Genomic DNA, 14,860 nt, shown 5'->3' with positions numbered 1-14,860 from the left:
TGGTTTCTTTTGATGTATACAGTTTTTTGTAACTTAAGGGGAGGATTTGTCATTTTAGAGTAGGCCATTTCACTCAAACATGTTCTAATCAAAAGGAAGATTTTCCCTATGTTGTGTTTGCAGCTTTAATATAAATATTTCTAGTAATGAATACTTAGCTGTAACTGATCTGTTATATACTTTTCTGATGGGTGTATCTTTCTTTGCAAAGAATGATCTGTTTGGCTAAACAAAGAATCTTAAATTATAAAATAGCAGCAGACTTTTTGGTCTGTATAAAAAACAGAAAAACAGCTAGGTTCCTCTATTTATGGATGAACCTGAGTATCCAGGCTTAAAAGCTGATAACACTAGCACACTACCAGCAGAAAGATCAAGTATTGTATGCAAAAAGAAAGAATATAAACCATGCTGAGAATAACCACCTCCCTGGCTACAGAGGTTCTAGTAGCAGAAGAGTCAATCCATGTTGTATAATTTTGCACTTAAAAAGGACCCAGACATTAAAATTACAAAGCTTTCCAGAAGGAAGAGTAAGTTCTCAACCTAAAAGGGAAATAGCACAGCATTCATAAAGAGGAAAGAACAAAGAAAGCTAAAAGACCTGCCAGAAGGAGTGAGCAAAAACAAACGATTAGGCTGAAGCTGAACAGATCTGAAAGTTGAAAATTGTTGGTTGTAGGCAAATATTGCTGGAGCACCAGTAAAGTTGTGTTATGTACATCATTGGAACTGTGGTCATGCTTGAGCAATATAGCTGTGATTATGTGAGAGACAAGGATTTTGGGGGGAGTAGTACATTTTATTGGACCAACTGCAGTTGAAAGCAGTCAAATAATCATTTGGGCACAAAGTGCCCTTCCTCAGGTCTAGGAAAGAAGCAGACACAGCTTGAACTAAGTGGTAGGAAGAATAATGGCATGTGTAAAACCATAAATGCAAATAAAAACAAACAGTTTGCTTAAAGGAATGGAGAATGCTGCAAAGCAGGAGTGGAGAGACAGTTATCAAGAATATTTCAAAAATAATAAAAGACTAGTAGAAAGGATAGCCTGATTAATGGAGGAACAAAACCATTCAAGAGGGATGGGGCATTGTCACCTGTGGAGAGCAGAGAGTTTATCAGAGATCACAGGTAGATTATAAGGCGCCATAAAGTCAATGACTGTGCTTAACCCCTGTTTTTTAGTGTCTGATAAGATTATGACTTTTTTTGTTTCCAGGCTTGTCATCTGGGCTGGGTACAGATATTCAAAAAGCCCAAGGCAGAACTGATCCAACTTACATGATTTTCTGTAAGTGGCATAGTGTAGATCAATAGCAAACATAACACACATTTGCCCTTTCGTGTGGGGGGCAAATCTTGGACTGGGTTCTGCCATTTTTAAACCAGTCTATGCATGCCGAACTTTTGTTCTGTTATGGCTATAGACCACCTTTGTGTGCTGAATTTCTAATCTGTTATGGATGTAGACCAGTTTATGATTTGTTTTACTGGTAAAAATGTAATGTGTGTACCTGGTCCTGAAAGTGTTTTGTAGATTACCTTTGAGCATGAGGAATGTGAGGTCAAAAAGTGTTGCTCTAGGAAAACAGTTATCTCCCTGAGTTACCTCTTTTCCCTGTAATTGTTCATTATGAAGTGTAGTTTCTGTCTAGATTCATCCTTATACTTTCCAGAAAGGCATTTGGTACACTTAATGAGCTCTACCACATTCAGGAATGGATATGTGCAGGAACTATGGATTCTGCTGTTTCCATTATGGGGGTGTCTTTTAAATAAATGGCCATGGCACAGTACCAATGCTTATATGATTAAAGATTGATTATTCTGACAGATAACTCCTATTTCAACTATTCCCTACAACCTTCCTTTTTAGTGACTTAGTTTGGATGTCATCATGCTAGAGAAATCTTTTCTTCTTCTTTCCTCATGCCTTAAAAGTGGAACCTCTGTTTTTATTGGCATGGCCCCAAAGTCCATGTAAATCTTTTACATCAGTGTAAATGGTAGCATAACTGAGAAGGAGGTTACTAGGGCAGCAGCCCCAGGTACTGTTTTTTTGGGAGGGAGCCCGAAGTAGTCACCACAGCAACAATGGCATCTGGTGCTGCCCCCTGCATCATGGCTGTCCAAGGTGCAGAGCTGCCCTGCTACCCCTCTGAATGTGGAACTTACTTTTCCGTATTTGATGTCATTCACATTTTAACAGTTTTCAGCACGAACGCGAATACTTTAATTGAGTTAATTAGATAAAATTCAAGATAATGCATGTTCAGAATCAGTATAAATCTCTGAATATCCTGCACTCTCACTTTTCAATAGGTCTTCAGCACCTTGGTAACCTACTCACTTTGAAAATACATTGCTTATATTATTGACAGATAAGGGTTTCTTAGGGTAATACCTTTTATTGGACCAACTATGTAGTTGGGAAAGAGTTAGACAAGCTTTTGAATGCAAGGCATTCTTCCTCAGGTATGAACACATGTTGGGCTAGGTGATGTAGAACTGTCAGAAAATTAGTAAACTCCATATTCTAAAACCATTTAAATGTGAAATTCTTTCATTAAAATCAGTAGGAGTTTTCCATGAATACTAAAAGCAAATATCACCCTTCAAGTCTTTACTTTTAAGGATAAATGTGTCTCAACATTTACACCATTCAGCTCCGTACCATCTGAATAGATATCAAAATTATCCCCACAGTTTTAGAGGCTATTCATGGTCTAAATTCTATTGCCCTTCCTCTTGCCAGCTTGTGGACTTTTTTCTCTTTGAGTAAGTGATAGAAGGAAAACAGTGCTGGGGTGATGTATCCATGATGGTCCAAGAAAAATGTGAAGCAATGATTTTTGTAGGTGATACCTTTATTGAACCAACTGAAAAGTTGGGAGAGATACAGAAAAGGGAAAGGGAAGACAAGATGCTGCATACCCTTCCTCAGGTCTCAAATCCTCAGGGCTACAAATGAAAGATACCACCCCAAAAATTCATTGTGTGATATAACGTAAACATCTTCAGACAAAATGAAATCAAATAAGTGTTCAGCTGTCATAGGAGGATGCTTTCTGAAGATTCTGTATAAAGGTGTAAAGATATTTGTCTAGCACTGACATAAAAATTCATTGCCACTCATTGCTTCCTCTGACTGAAATTACATAAAAAGGATGGTTTTCATTGACATCTCTGTTTGTGAATAACAGACATGTATGGGATGCTAATGTACAATATCTTGGCCTGTTAAGTCTTTACTGAAAGTAAACTAGAATATATGCCAAGATACATGATAATCTGTGCTAAAATATGTCTTGTTACTACATGTGGGTGGCTTTACATGAGCTACAGTAAATACTCTAGGTCAGCGATTCTCAACCAAGATGCCATGCCACATTCAGGTGCCTTGTGTTCTTATCAAGGATGTTGCAGGTTACCACGCAATGTTAGCACTGTCAAGTGTGCAATTATGATTCACAAGATAGACCGCAACAGGTCAACATTCTTTTGACACTATGGATTCCTAGTTGAAATCTCTGAGTTTTTCCCAGTTCTTTGCAACAGAAAAATTGCTCTATTATTTTTCTGTAGACAAAGAAGCAAATGAAAACTAAGAATCGACACTTTCTGAGTGATGGCTTGGGTCTAAAAAGTTTGAGAACCACTGCTCCAGGTAGAGAGAGAAAAAGGCTCATGGAAATTTCATGCTATGGAGAGAAGACTGTTAGCTTTATTTTCCCATTGAATGTTGTTATTGCAGTTTTCTTTAATAAAATTATTGATTAATTACTTAGGAGTATTAAGCAGGGAAATAAGCCAAGGCACTTCACCAGAGCTGCTAAAACTTACTGGTTTATTTAATGTTTATTAAGGGAAAATAGCTAATTGATCTGGCAGTGAACCTTATTATCTCTAGGGGAGTACATAAAAAAGACAAACAGCTTTCAGGCTATGTTTATTGTTCACTTAAGATAATACTACTGTGAAAGAATTGCCAAAACAACAACTCTAAACCCAGGCATAGGAAGTGAGACAGAAAGGCCACATTAAATTCAATAACTGAAGAGGAAAAAGAGACTGACAGCTAGTTAAAGCCCTTTATTAACATATTTTATTTAACAACTGGACATTAACAACTCTCATAAAAAGTATAAAATTGTGCATCTTTTCCTCTTACTTACAGACTGTTCACAAGCCAGATTTAAAAGCATGTTCTGTATTACCTTAATTATGCATAAAAATGACTGCACTTCAGGGGTTCTAAAAAACTTGGTAAAGTGTTAGCGCTATATAAAAAAACAAACTTTCCCCTATTGGAAAACCAAATTGGCTTGCAACTACAGTCTCACAATTGTATGCAAGAGAAGAATTTGGTTCCCAGGCTTTATTTACAAGTCTACTCAGCCAGTAAAATCAAAGTGCAGATTGTTATATGCTCTCCTTGATTTTAATCTAGCTGATTTCTAACAAGTCAAACTAACAAAATTGACAGCTATTCTCTTGTACTGGTGACAGAGAAAGCTTAAATCATAAGAAATCAAACCAGTCCCATAAATGTAACTGACTGTTATTCAATTTCTAGGGGCAGTCCAAAGTACAGAACATCATCTTCTAAAAGCCTATGACCCACTGTTACCTCAGAGACCCACTGTCCTTTGAAGACACATCACAAACTGTGATCAAGGGTAACAATTAAGCTTTAGTCTGACTTTTGGAGGCTGGGCATAGGGGTTACTGAGCACACTATGTCCACCTGATTAATCTCCTATAAATCCTTCAATGAAAATACAATGGGCTGCTGGTGTATTCTGATCAAGGGTCTGCCACATTTACCAATATAAGCTCACTAATTGCTCCATGGTATTCAGCATGTCTGCTGCTTTCAACTGTTGCGTGATAGCTTTTACTGTCTCATTTTAAGTTCTCTCCCGCTCTGTCTTCCTCTCTCTCATTTTAAGTCCTTTAAGGCAGCAGTATATAATCTTTTCTTGTGTCAAAATGTGTTCCCTGTTCCATGAAGGGCTACACAGCACTATCATAATACAAAAACTAAAATGCAGTAACCTCAACTCCAGACAGAATTCAACAGGAACAGATCTCTCACAACTTTAGGCAAGGCTTCTTCTTGCTCCGTTTGCCTACAGCTGCTCAGTTACTCTTGTGGATAGTACCCTCCTCATTAGCCACTAAATATTTCCTCTAATGAAAATCATATTCAGGAAGTAAGAACAATGTTGTAGTGAAGTATCGTATGTTCTGAAGTAATGCATATAAAGTGTGCTAAAATGGTGCAGATGAGTGTCATATAACTAACTGGATGCAAGATCAGACACAAAAATATTATCCATTATTGACTGTAACACTCACCATATACTGTAACATGAATAGAAAGGAGAGAAGAATACAAAGGTTCCATCATACACCTATATAGGAAGGGTCTTACTTAGGCTGGTAGAAAAGGGAATGAAATTCCTTTAAAATGAAATGAAAATAAGTAGGAAATGTATGGATTACATGTCTGTAAAACTTACTGCCAGATCTGCTGACCTCTACAATAAGCTTTCAGTCATAGTAATGAAAGCATCAGGAACCAGAATGAAAAAAAGAAAAACCTGACCTAACCTACTGGTTCTCAATTGGTGGTCTGTGGCCCATTGCTGAGCTACTTGTGGGTGACATGGCTGGGCCACTAGCACAAGTATCAAAAGAGATGTGAGCCAATACCCCTCTCTGAACTTTCAGGTGGCACCAAAAAGAGTTGTGCTGAGATGCAGAGTTGCCCTGTCCACAATGAAGACAGGAAGTGGTATATATGTCTCTAGATGCTGCTGCATGTAAGCTAATTATCTTTGCTCCAGAGGCAGAGCTGATTAGGCTGGGGGTTAGTGCTTTTCTAATGCAACTATAGAACTTCCAGCTCAGGCACTGAACAGAGCTACCTCATGTCATGTTGCCTACTTCCGCTTTGTATCAAAGCAACGCCATACTAGAGTGGCTGCATTATACTGCTTTTACTTCCACAGTTTGTGCATATTATTATGCAGGTGTTAAGATGCACTGCAGGATCAGAAAGGTTGACAACAAATATTCCATACGACATACTGTAGAGTTCCTCCATAGTGAAGTAATAGGATAATTATATAAGTATTTTGGGAAAAAACAGCTGTTAAACAGGAATCAGGATGATGCAAATCTAACACCCGAACATACATAAAAGACAAATATACACAATTTTATGCACTTAAACAGCCCTAATGGCTGGCCTAAAACCAGCAAAACCTTCAAAGCCTGAGCTGCAGCCTATGTCATTCTTTTCTGTACTTGCTATTCTATGTTATACCTTGGGATTCTGTGGGCCACAAAACCTATTCTGCACCTGTGAAGAGGCAAGCTGGCCAGAAATGACAAACCAGGAAGTCTGCCGGCACAGATGGCTCTCTATTAGTGGACAGTCAGGAAAGATGACATAGCCACCTCCTTTGTAAACCCTACTTCCACTTGCCATGTAAAAAGAGAGGTGCAGCATATCAACAAGAGCACCCAGTGGGCTGTGGGAGGGACATTACCTTATGGAGTTCCATTCTTTATCAAGAGATTGTGCGAAGCAGGTCATAAAGGCGGGGATGGGGGGAGAATGTTCTGGCTTTGTACATTATAATAGATATATCCGAAGTAGAGCCATAAATTATAGGAATGTGCAATTCTATATCATGATGCCTGAAGAAGAACCAATATTCTCCTTTGCTTAAAATAATGCTTATGGTAAGTTAAACACAATCTCATGCTGGGACAATGCCAATTCTAAAGTGGAGCTCACCTGTTTTTCATAGATTTATCGATTCATAGATGCTAGGGTCGGAAGGGACCTCAATAGATCATCGAGTCCGACCCCCTGCATAAGCAGGAAAGAGTGCTGGGCCTACATTACCCCAGCTAGATACACATCTAGCCTTCGCTTGAAGACCCCCAGGGTAGGGGAGAGCACCACCTCCCTTGGGAGCCCGTTCCAGACCTTGGCCACTCAAACTGTGAAGAAGTTCCTCCTAATATCCAATCTAAATCTGCTCTCTTCTAGCTTGTGGCCATTATTTCTTGTAACCCCCGGGGGGGCCTTGGTGAATAAATACTCACCAATTCCCTTCTGTGCCCCCCTGATGAACTTATAGGCAGCCACCAGGTCGCCTCTCAACCTTCTCTTGCTGAGGCTGAAAAGGTCCAGTTTCTCTAGTCTCTCCTCGTAGGGCTTGGCCTGCAGGCCCTTAACCATACGAGTGGCCCTTCTCTGGACCCTCTCCAGATTATCCGCATCCTTCGTGAAGTGCGGCGCCCAGAATTGCACGCAGTACTCCAGCTGCGGTCTGACCAGCGCCCGATAGAGGGGAAGTATCACCTCCTTGGACCTATTTGTCATGCATCTGCTGATGCACGATAAAGTGCCATTGGCTTTTCTGATGGTTTCGTCACACTGCCGACTCATGTTCATCTTGGAGTCCACTAGGATATTTGATAGTTAATATTTGGCTGGTAATTTTCAGAGTGCCATAGACTGTCCATTGTATTACAACATAATCTTTAACTTTTATTATGCAGAGCTTTAGGTTTAATTAAAGTGCTTAGATCATTAGATGCTTATCATTAAGTTTTTTACAGTAAAGCTGAACAATGCAAAAACAAGATGTTTTCCTCTGCTGCTCAATGCTGTACATACACATTAAAAGACAATCCCATCCCAAAGAGCTCATATCCTAAGGGTCAGTTTATAGGAGTAAGTAAAAAATTGATTTCATTCCAGATAAAAGTATTCATGTTAGCTTTCTTTGTCATATTTAGCAGCAGAAACACAAGTAAAGCTCTTATTGAGATTGCATAGGATTGGAACTGCTTCACTAAACTTCTTCCATGGAAACCATACTGGCTTGCCATCTTTCAAGGCATTATGCTATTGATATTTTGGAAGACAGGCCTAGAAGGAGCTACCTGACCCATCAAGTCCAATCCTTTGTCTTTGCAGGCAATGCATTTACCTAATGAATCCCAAAACTCACCATATTAAACCCTCTGGCACAACTACAAGGTACAATTACCAAGACACCAAGAACATCCTATTGCATGCCACAGGTAAAAGCAAGAAACAGAAGGACACTGCCTGTTGGGCATACCAGTGTGACAACAGGTAAATAATTAATCAATATGTGCTCAGTAGATCTTAGGAAAATGACTATGCCCCATGCTACAAAGAAAGGAAAAACGTCCCCCTAGTCTGTACCAGTCTTAGCTACAGAGATAATTCTTTCCTGACCACAAATTCGATTATCTGTGTAACCGCCTATACTATGCCATACAGGTGGTGCACGCTTAGATTTCCCCACTACGTCACTGTAGCAGCACACTATAATTGGGGAGGCATGCCACTAAAGCGAGATAGCTAGCAGTCACCTGTAGACCCGCATGATCGCTACATTGCCATACAATGATATGTAGACACACCCAGTATATGACACTAAACAAAAGAGCTAGGAACCTCTGGGTTTTCTATGGAGCAGCAGTTACATCAGCACATCCCAGTCAAAATTGCCAACTTCCCAGTGCTTCAGAGAAATGTGCCACAAAACCCCTGCAGCATTCACAACAGTATAAAAAACAATTCTTTCTTGGCCCTCACAGTCATCAAAACCCACGCCACCTACTACACTATAAGGCTAGGTACAGACATTCAAAAAGCCTGAGGCAGAATCAATTTAAGTTGCATGGTTTTCTGTAAGCACCATAGTTTAGATAGACAGAGAACAGAATACATATTCCCCCTTTGTCAGGGGAGGAAGGCAAATATTAGTGTAGGTTCCACCATTTTTACACCAGTTTATGTATGCCGGGTTTCTGTTCTGTTATGAGTACAGACCAGTTGTGCATGACAAACTTTTGTTCTGTCATGGGTAAAGACTGGTTTCTGATCATTTATACCAGTAAAAGCATAATGTCTGTACCTGGCCTAAGAGTGTTACATCTCTGCTGCAACTAGGGGATTACAATATGATTAATTCCACATATTGCGCACACTGATTGTTGACCTAGAACCCTGTGTGTCCTGCTCCATCATACCATCTCTTCCTTAAACATATTCAGTTCAATCTTAAAACACCCCATCACTCTACTTGAAAAACAATTCCAAAACATCACTCCTCTGATGGTTAGAAATCTTTTTCTAATTTCTATTCTAAATGTATCCATAGACAGTTCACGCCCATCTGATCTTGGAGTGGTGCTGTTTTTCAGTTTTTCTCCTTTCCTAATATTCATTTCATGAATGTACTTGTAAGGAGGCGATTCTAATTTCTAGGTTGTAAAGCTAAACAAACCCAAGCTCCTTTAATCTTCACTCATAACAAAAAGTTTCAGTTACCTTAACTGTGCTAGTGGCCCTTCTGGAACAGGTTCCAGTTTTAGCTGATTTTTTTAATGTTGGTGACCGGAACTTCACACAATATTAAAAATGAGTCTTACCAATGATTTGTACAATGAAGTACATTCAGAGAATTAATTTCAGTTAGCTACTAGTTCTTACTTAATTAGTTTATTTTTATTGTGCAAGATATACTGTACCATGATATTTCAAATAGCAGAGACTACATTTCTATGCATAGATGCAATATTTGAACCAGTGTTCATTCTATCCAGCCCAGCCCATGCCCAGAGCTCCCTGCTGCAGCTGCTCGCAGCCCACATGGGGATGTCCTGAGCAGGCACAGGCAGCCCCAGGTGGGCTGAGTGGCTGCAGCACAGGGGGCCGGCCATGGGGCAGGCAAGGGGCCGCTTTTTCCCCCTCACTCAGCACCAGCTTGTAACCCAGCCCCGCACCGGGTCCAGCCTTGTGCATCAGGGCCACAGTGGCAGCAGCTGCGGCCTCCCCTGCATGCCACACTGGGCAGCATTTACTGCTGCTGCCTAGCACACAAGCTCTGGGGGCCCTGGCTGGCAGCAGAGGCAGGTTACAAGCTGGTGCTGAGCAGTGGGAAAAGCGGCCCCTGCACCACCCCATGCCCAGTGCCCCATGCTGCAGCCACTCGCAGGCCACCTGGGGCTGCCTGTGCCTGCTGAAGACAGCCCTGCATGGGCTGTGAGTGGCTGCAGCAGGGAGTGCGGGGCCATGGGGTAGAACCACTTTTCCCCAGCACTCAGTACCAGCTCCTTTCCTGCCGGCAAGCAGAGGTCAGGGCTGTGCGCTGCCCCCTGCCTGTACCACAGGGCTAGGGGGAAACCGGGAGTGAGAGGGTCTGGGAGTAGGGCCTGCATCTGCGTCCCAGGACCAGTACCAGCAGGGCCCAGAGCAGGGCAGCAGAGGTATAGTCTCCTGGGTGGCAGGGGCTCTATGGAGCTGGGCCAGCTCCCTCCTCTCCCTGCTGGTGCAGCCCAGCCTGGCTCCACAGACCCCAGCCAGCCTGGACCCTTCTCTGGGTCCCACCAGAGCTGGCTCTGGGACATTGGTCCCAAGATACCAAGATGGTGACCAGGGGGCGGGGCACCTGTCAAGAGGTGGGGCTACCCATGCGGCCCTCGACAGCTTGCTATAACTTGGTAAGCGGCCCTCCATGCGAATAATTGCCTGCCCCGGCCTAGAAGATATTGCAGTGGCAATAAGGAAAAAGGCATCCATTGCCAAAGTGCAAAACTGAAAAAACAATACATCTAAACACCAACTACTTATACAGTCTTTTACATATTCAATCTGCTGGAAAAAATTTAAAAGGTTAATATCATCTCCATTTTATAGCTGAGAAAACTGAGGCAGAAAGGAAAATAATGTTTACAATGCCAAGCAGTAAGGCAGCACTGGAGCAAGAATGAGAATACTTGAGACCTGATTCACAATCAGTATTTGAACCATACAGCTTCTGACAAAAATTAACTTCAGAAGTCAGACAAGTAATATATATACCATGTTCCTCTGCTGGCATTTGTGAAGTTGTAGCCTTAAAAGAATACATAGGAAGAAGCCCCCATACAGATTGTCACTGTTCAACACCACTATAGCAAACATGATATTTGTATTTATTATCGGTATTTTATTGCATTTGACTCTATAGGAATATTATGATCATTCAAGAAGCAAGCTTCCTGTTAGAACTGTGTACTGTATTTGTCAAATGCACGTTAACTACTCACTGCTATTATGGCTGCTACCAAAACGCAATGCCGTGCAGTGGGAGGTTCAAAGCATCTGCTGTGAAGAGTGGAGGAGTTAGTAAGCACTGACAATTTATACTCCCATTGATTTTACAGCAAAGAAAGAGGAAGACAAGGAAAGAAATATGTAGTTGCATTCAAGATGGCAGCATGAAGAAAGTTAGAATGAATCTGGTGGTGAAAGATTTTGGGACAAGCCCCTTAAAAAAAAAGCAAGAGCCAGCTAAACTAGAAGTATATACTTGACAGCAATGGCAAAACATCAAATAGATGTATTGACAGTGGAAGCAAATCACAGACAGAAGGATACAAAAGTATGAGGGGCTAGTAATAGAGACAACACTTTGCCTTCAAGGCAAGGTGCCACTTTTGAAGTACCACTAGTGACTAGTAAACCTATAATGATCATGATGCTTGCCTTTGATTGATGGTACATAAGTTTGGATGATGATGCTCACTCATCTAAAGGTCCCTTATTTTATTCCTAAATTCTATGTTTCTTCAAATCAAACTCCAGATACATTTTAACAACAACAACAAAAAAAGAATTGATAGAAGGAAAATAAAGAAAAATGTGCGTCATGCTTCCAACCTATTTTGGCCAAGGCTTGTAAATAAGAGCTGGACACTAGTTACGGGAAAAAAATAAAACAAAACCAAATCAAAACTAAACACGTGGCATTTTAAAAACAAAAAATATATATCAGTGTTAGTGTACTGTAATTATACTATTTATTACATATGTGAGTGGCTACTGATCATGCCAACTGGTGACCATTTGAACAATGAAAGGGCAGTTCATGTACAGCAACCTGTTCATGTAATACATATTCTTACACTCCCCCCTTCCTTCTTTAGTATTTTTTAAATTCTATGGGTTTGTTTGGGTTTCAGTTGGGGGGGTTGGGGGGAGGGGGGAGAAGCATTAGATATACAGATATAATGGCTCTGAACTGTCCACCTAACATTTAACATTTAATGATTAGTGGCTGTTATTTGGATTATGTGGTCACCTATGCTTTCAGTCACTTGCTGTAGTAACAAAAAACCACGTATTTTACATGAAAACAAGCCACACTTTCTATAATAAGAGATCTAGAATCCACAAAATGCTGAAGGACAATATGTATGATACCAAATAAAACTGCTGATAAATCTTGCATGTATTACCTCTGATTTCTACATATAAATTAAATTAAATAACATAGGTCATGCAGGAAAAGCACTAAAATTATTCTGTCAAAAGAATAAACATAAATATATCTTGGGACTTTTTGCAATATGTGGAAATCTTTTATTTATGCTACTTGGGCATAAAACATCTCTCTGATGAAAATCCCTTTATTATTTATAAATGATCCTGTTTTAAAATTGATTTTTTTCTACATTTTTTTCTTCAATGTATTTGTGACAAGGTATCATACATACATCTAGTCACAAACAGCACTATAAGCACTCCAAGGCTACATTTAACCTAAGTGGGTCAGTTCTAATGAGAAAGCATGATATTTACATGTAACAAGCATACCAGTCTGAGAGTTGAAACCCAGAATATGGCATCAACTCAGGAATTATGTCTTTACACGCAATTTACATTAGTCAACTTTTATTAGTTCCTAAATTTCCCACTCAAAAATAAAAATCTATTTCTGGATAAATGCAGTATGAACAGTACTTGCAATTTTGCTCTGCCAAATATTTGCCAGCTTTACTTTTGTACTTGCAATAAAAAAATTCCCCCTTCACTTCTCTATTTCTAGTAGAATCCAGCATGACAGAACGTTGCTGTGATGATGGTACAGTCTACTGCTGAGAGTAGATCAGTATAATTTTCAGAGCTACAACCTGATATGCTGTACAAGGAATAATCATCTAGATGTGTACCTTTAAGCAGTAAGACACCATGTAGATGCATACTACTTTGATCAGAGAATTTAAAATAGGAAGACCATCTGCATGCTGTGTTTTTTTTAAGCAAATTAAACTGAACCATAAAAAAAATTCAAAACAAGAAACAAACCAAACATGCACTGCAAAATTTATAACCATTTCCTTAATAGATACTACAGCAACAGATAGCAAAACAAAAACCGAAAAAAAGAGAGAAAGAAATAAAGACAATCCCTAAATATATACAAAATATACTCCAGGTCTTTGTTCCATCTGGACAGTCATTCAAAGGTGTAAATAATGATTTCATTGTTAGGTCTCTAAAAGCAACGAGCTCCAAATATTATGTGAGTGGCTCTCTCTCAGTTCACACTGGGTTCCCTTGACCCTGCTAGACAAGCGTGAAAACATGAAATAAATGAATGTTAACAAAGATGGGTCTGGGAAACATTCCCCATTAAATACTTGCAGTGTTACTCCTATAGATGTAAGATTCTTCATTTGCATTCTGTGAGTCTTTAATATTTGTGAACAATCACGATATTAATGCCAGACATTAGTGTAAGAAACCAAAAGGGCAAAATGGAAAGAAAAATCTTAGCCCACATCAGCTACATGAGAATATTCACTAGCCTTATATAGACATGCAACTAAAGCAAATAAGGAACTGCAAAATAACTACCTACTTGCAAACAGAAAATTATTTTATCACAATACCTTTTTGTGTTTGTCCCTCTTCCATATTCTCTTCCATGGCTACCTTTCTTCACTACAAACTGCTACACAGAATTAAATCAAAAGCTTCAATTAGATGTAGGAAAAAAAGTGTGAAGTGTTTTTTTTTTTCCCTGGGAAGCTCCAACAGCAGAGGCTTAGGCAAGTCCTCAGAGCTTAGCTAAGGCTCCCTCACTCTCCTTGTTTGCTTGGAGACAGGCTGTCAAGTGTAATTTCATTCAAATTACTCTTCCGTGAAGATTATCAATTTTTCTTCTCAAAGCTGTCCATTGTGTACCACTGTAAGCAGGTATTCAAATGAATAGCTTGTGAATTTTGGGGGGAAATTTGGTCCGAGTCCCAGGAGCAGTGACACTGATTCATAAGCCTCGCTTTGCATATAAAATGGAGAAAAGAAATTGAGGTTTGTATTGAAATCTGTGTTTTAAATTGGAAACAGGCTGCAGTGAGAACAGATGGAGGGGTGTCCTCCTAACATGAAGCAGACCACCAACCCATAATTCCCCCTATTTGCTACCAAAGTGGGAAAGCCCAGATGCCTGTGGGTTCTTTATGCTGCATTAGTTGTCTCTCTCATTCTCTCTCTCCCTCTCAGATGCATACGTAACTTAATGCCTCTTCATTTCCCCCTCTCTCATATACCTAAATTTTTTGGGTATAATGAGTATTTGAAATAAATATTATTACACCCATTCTAGAAATTATTCCAGGGGATGGGCAGAGGGTTTATTTAAAAGTAATGCACCTTTGCAGTTTATTTATATATAAAGCAGACTGTAATAAAGACAATTATTGACTGTACATCAAATCACTAAGGCATTGTCTCTTCTCCTAAGTTCTCACAAATTTAAGATAGAAGGCTAGAAAAAATATTACAAGTAATTTTAAACTTTTTTTTTTTACCTATAGCTTGCAAAAATTATCTGCAGTCTGCAATTTCTCATTAAGAGATGGAACATTTTCAAGATGGTGAAGCATCGCGCGCGCGCAGACACACACACATCATGGATTGACTGGGGAAAGCATAGGTTAAGTACACTGTGAGGGCACCTACTC

General features: G+C 39.8%; 1 protein-coding gene across 6 annotated transcripts in view; it reads right to left on the bottom strand.

Moving 5' to 3' along the window:
- Window positions 1-14,860, bottom strand: part of GPM6A (glycoprotein M6A) — a 394,708-nt gene that overhangs the window by 251,397 nt on the left and 128,451 nt on the right. For 2 of the 6 annotated variants that reach the window (XM_090036157.1, XM_090036158.1), the window contains exon 1: window positions 13,787-14,256. The exons of 3 other annotated variants lie outside the window; for them this stretch is intronic. In XM_090036157.1, coding sequence (XP_089892283.1) covers window positions 13,787-13,823 — 37 coding nt within the window. In that variant the 5' untranslated portion in view covers window positions 13,824-14,256. Of the gene's footprint in view, window positions 1-13,786; window positions 14,268-14,860 lie in introns of those variants that run through there. One more of the 6 variants, XM_090036161.1, reaches the window with a different exon arrangement.

This window comes from Crocodylus siamensis, chromosome 2 (genome assembly GCF_052110815.1).
Source record: "Crocodylus siamensis isolate JL-2025a chromosome 2, ASM5211081v1, whole genome shotgun sequence".
NCBI lineage: Eukaryota > Metazoa > Chordata > Crocodylia > Crocodylidae > Crocodylus > Crocodylus siamensis.
This window is presented reverse-complemented; position numbering and strand designations above follow the sequence as displayed.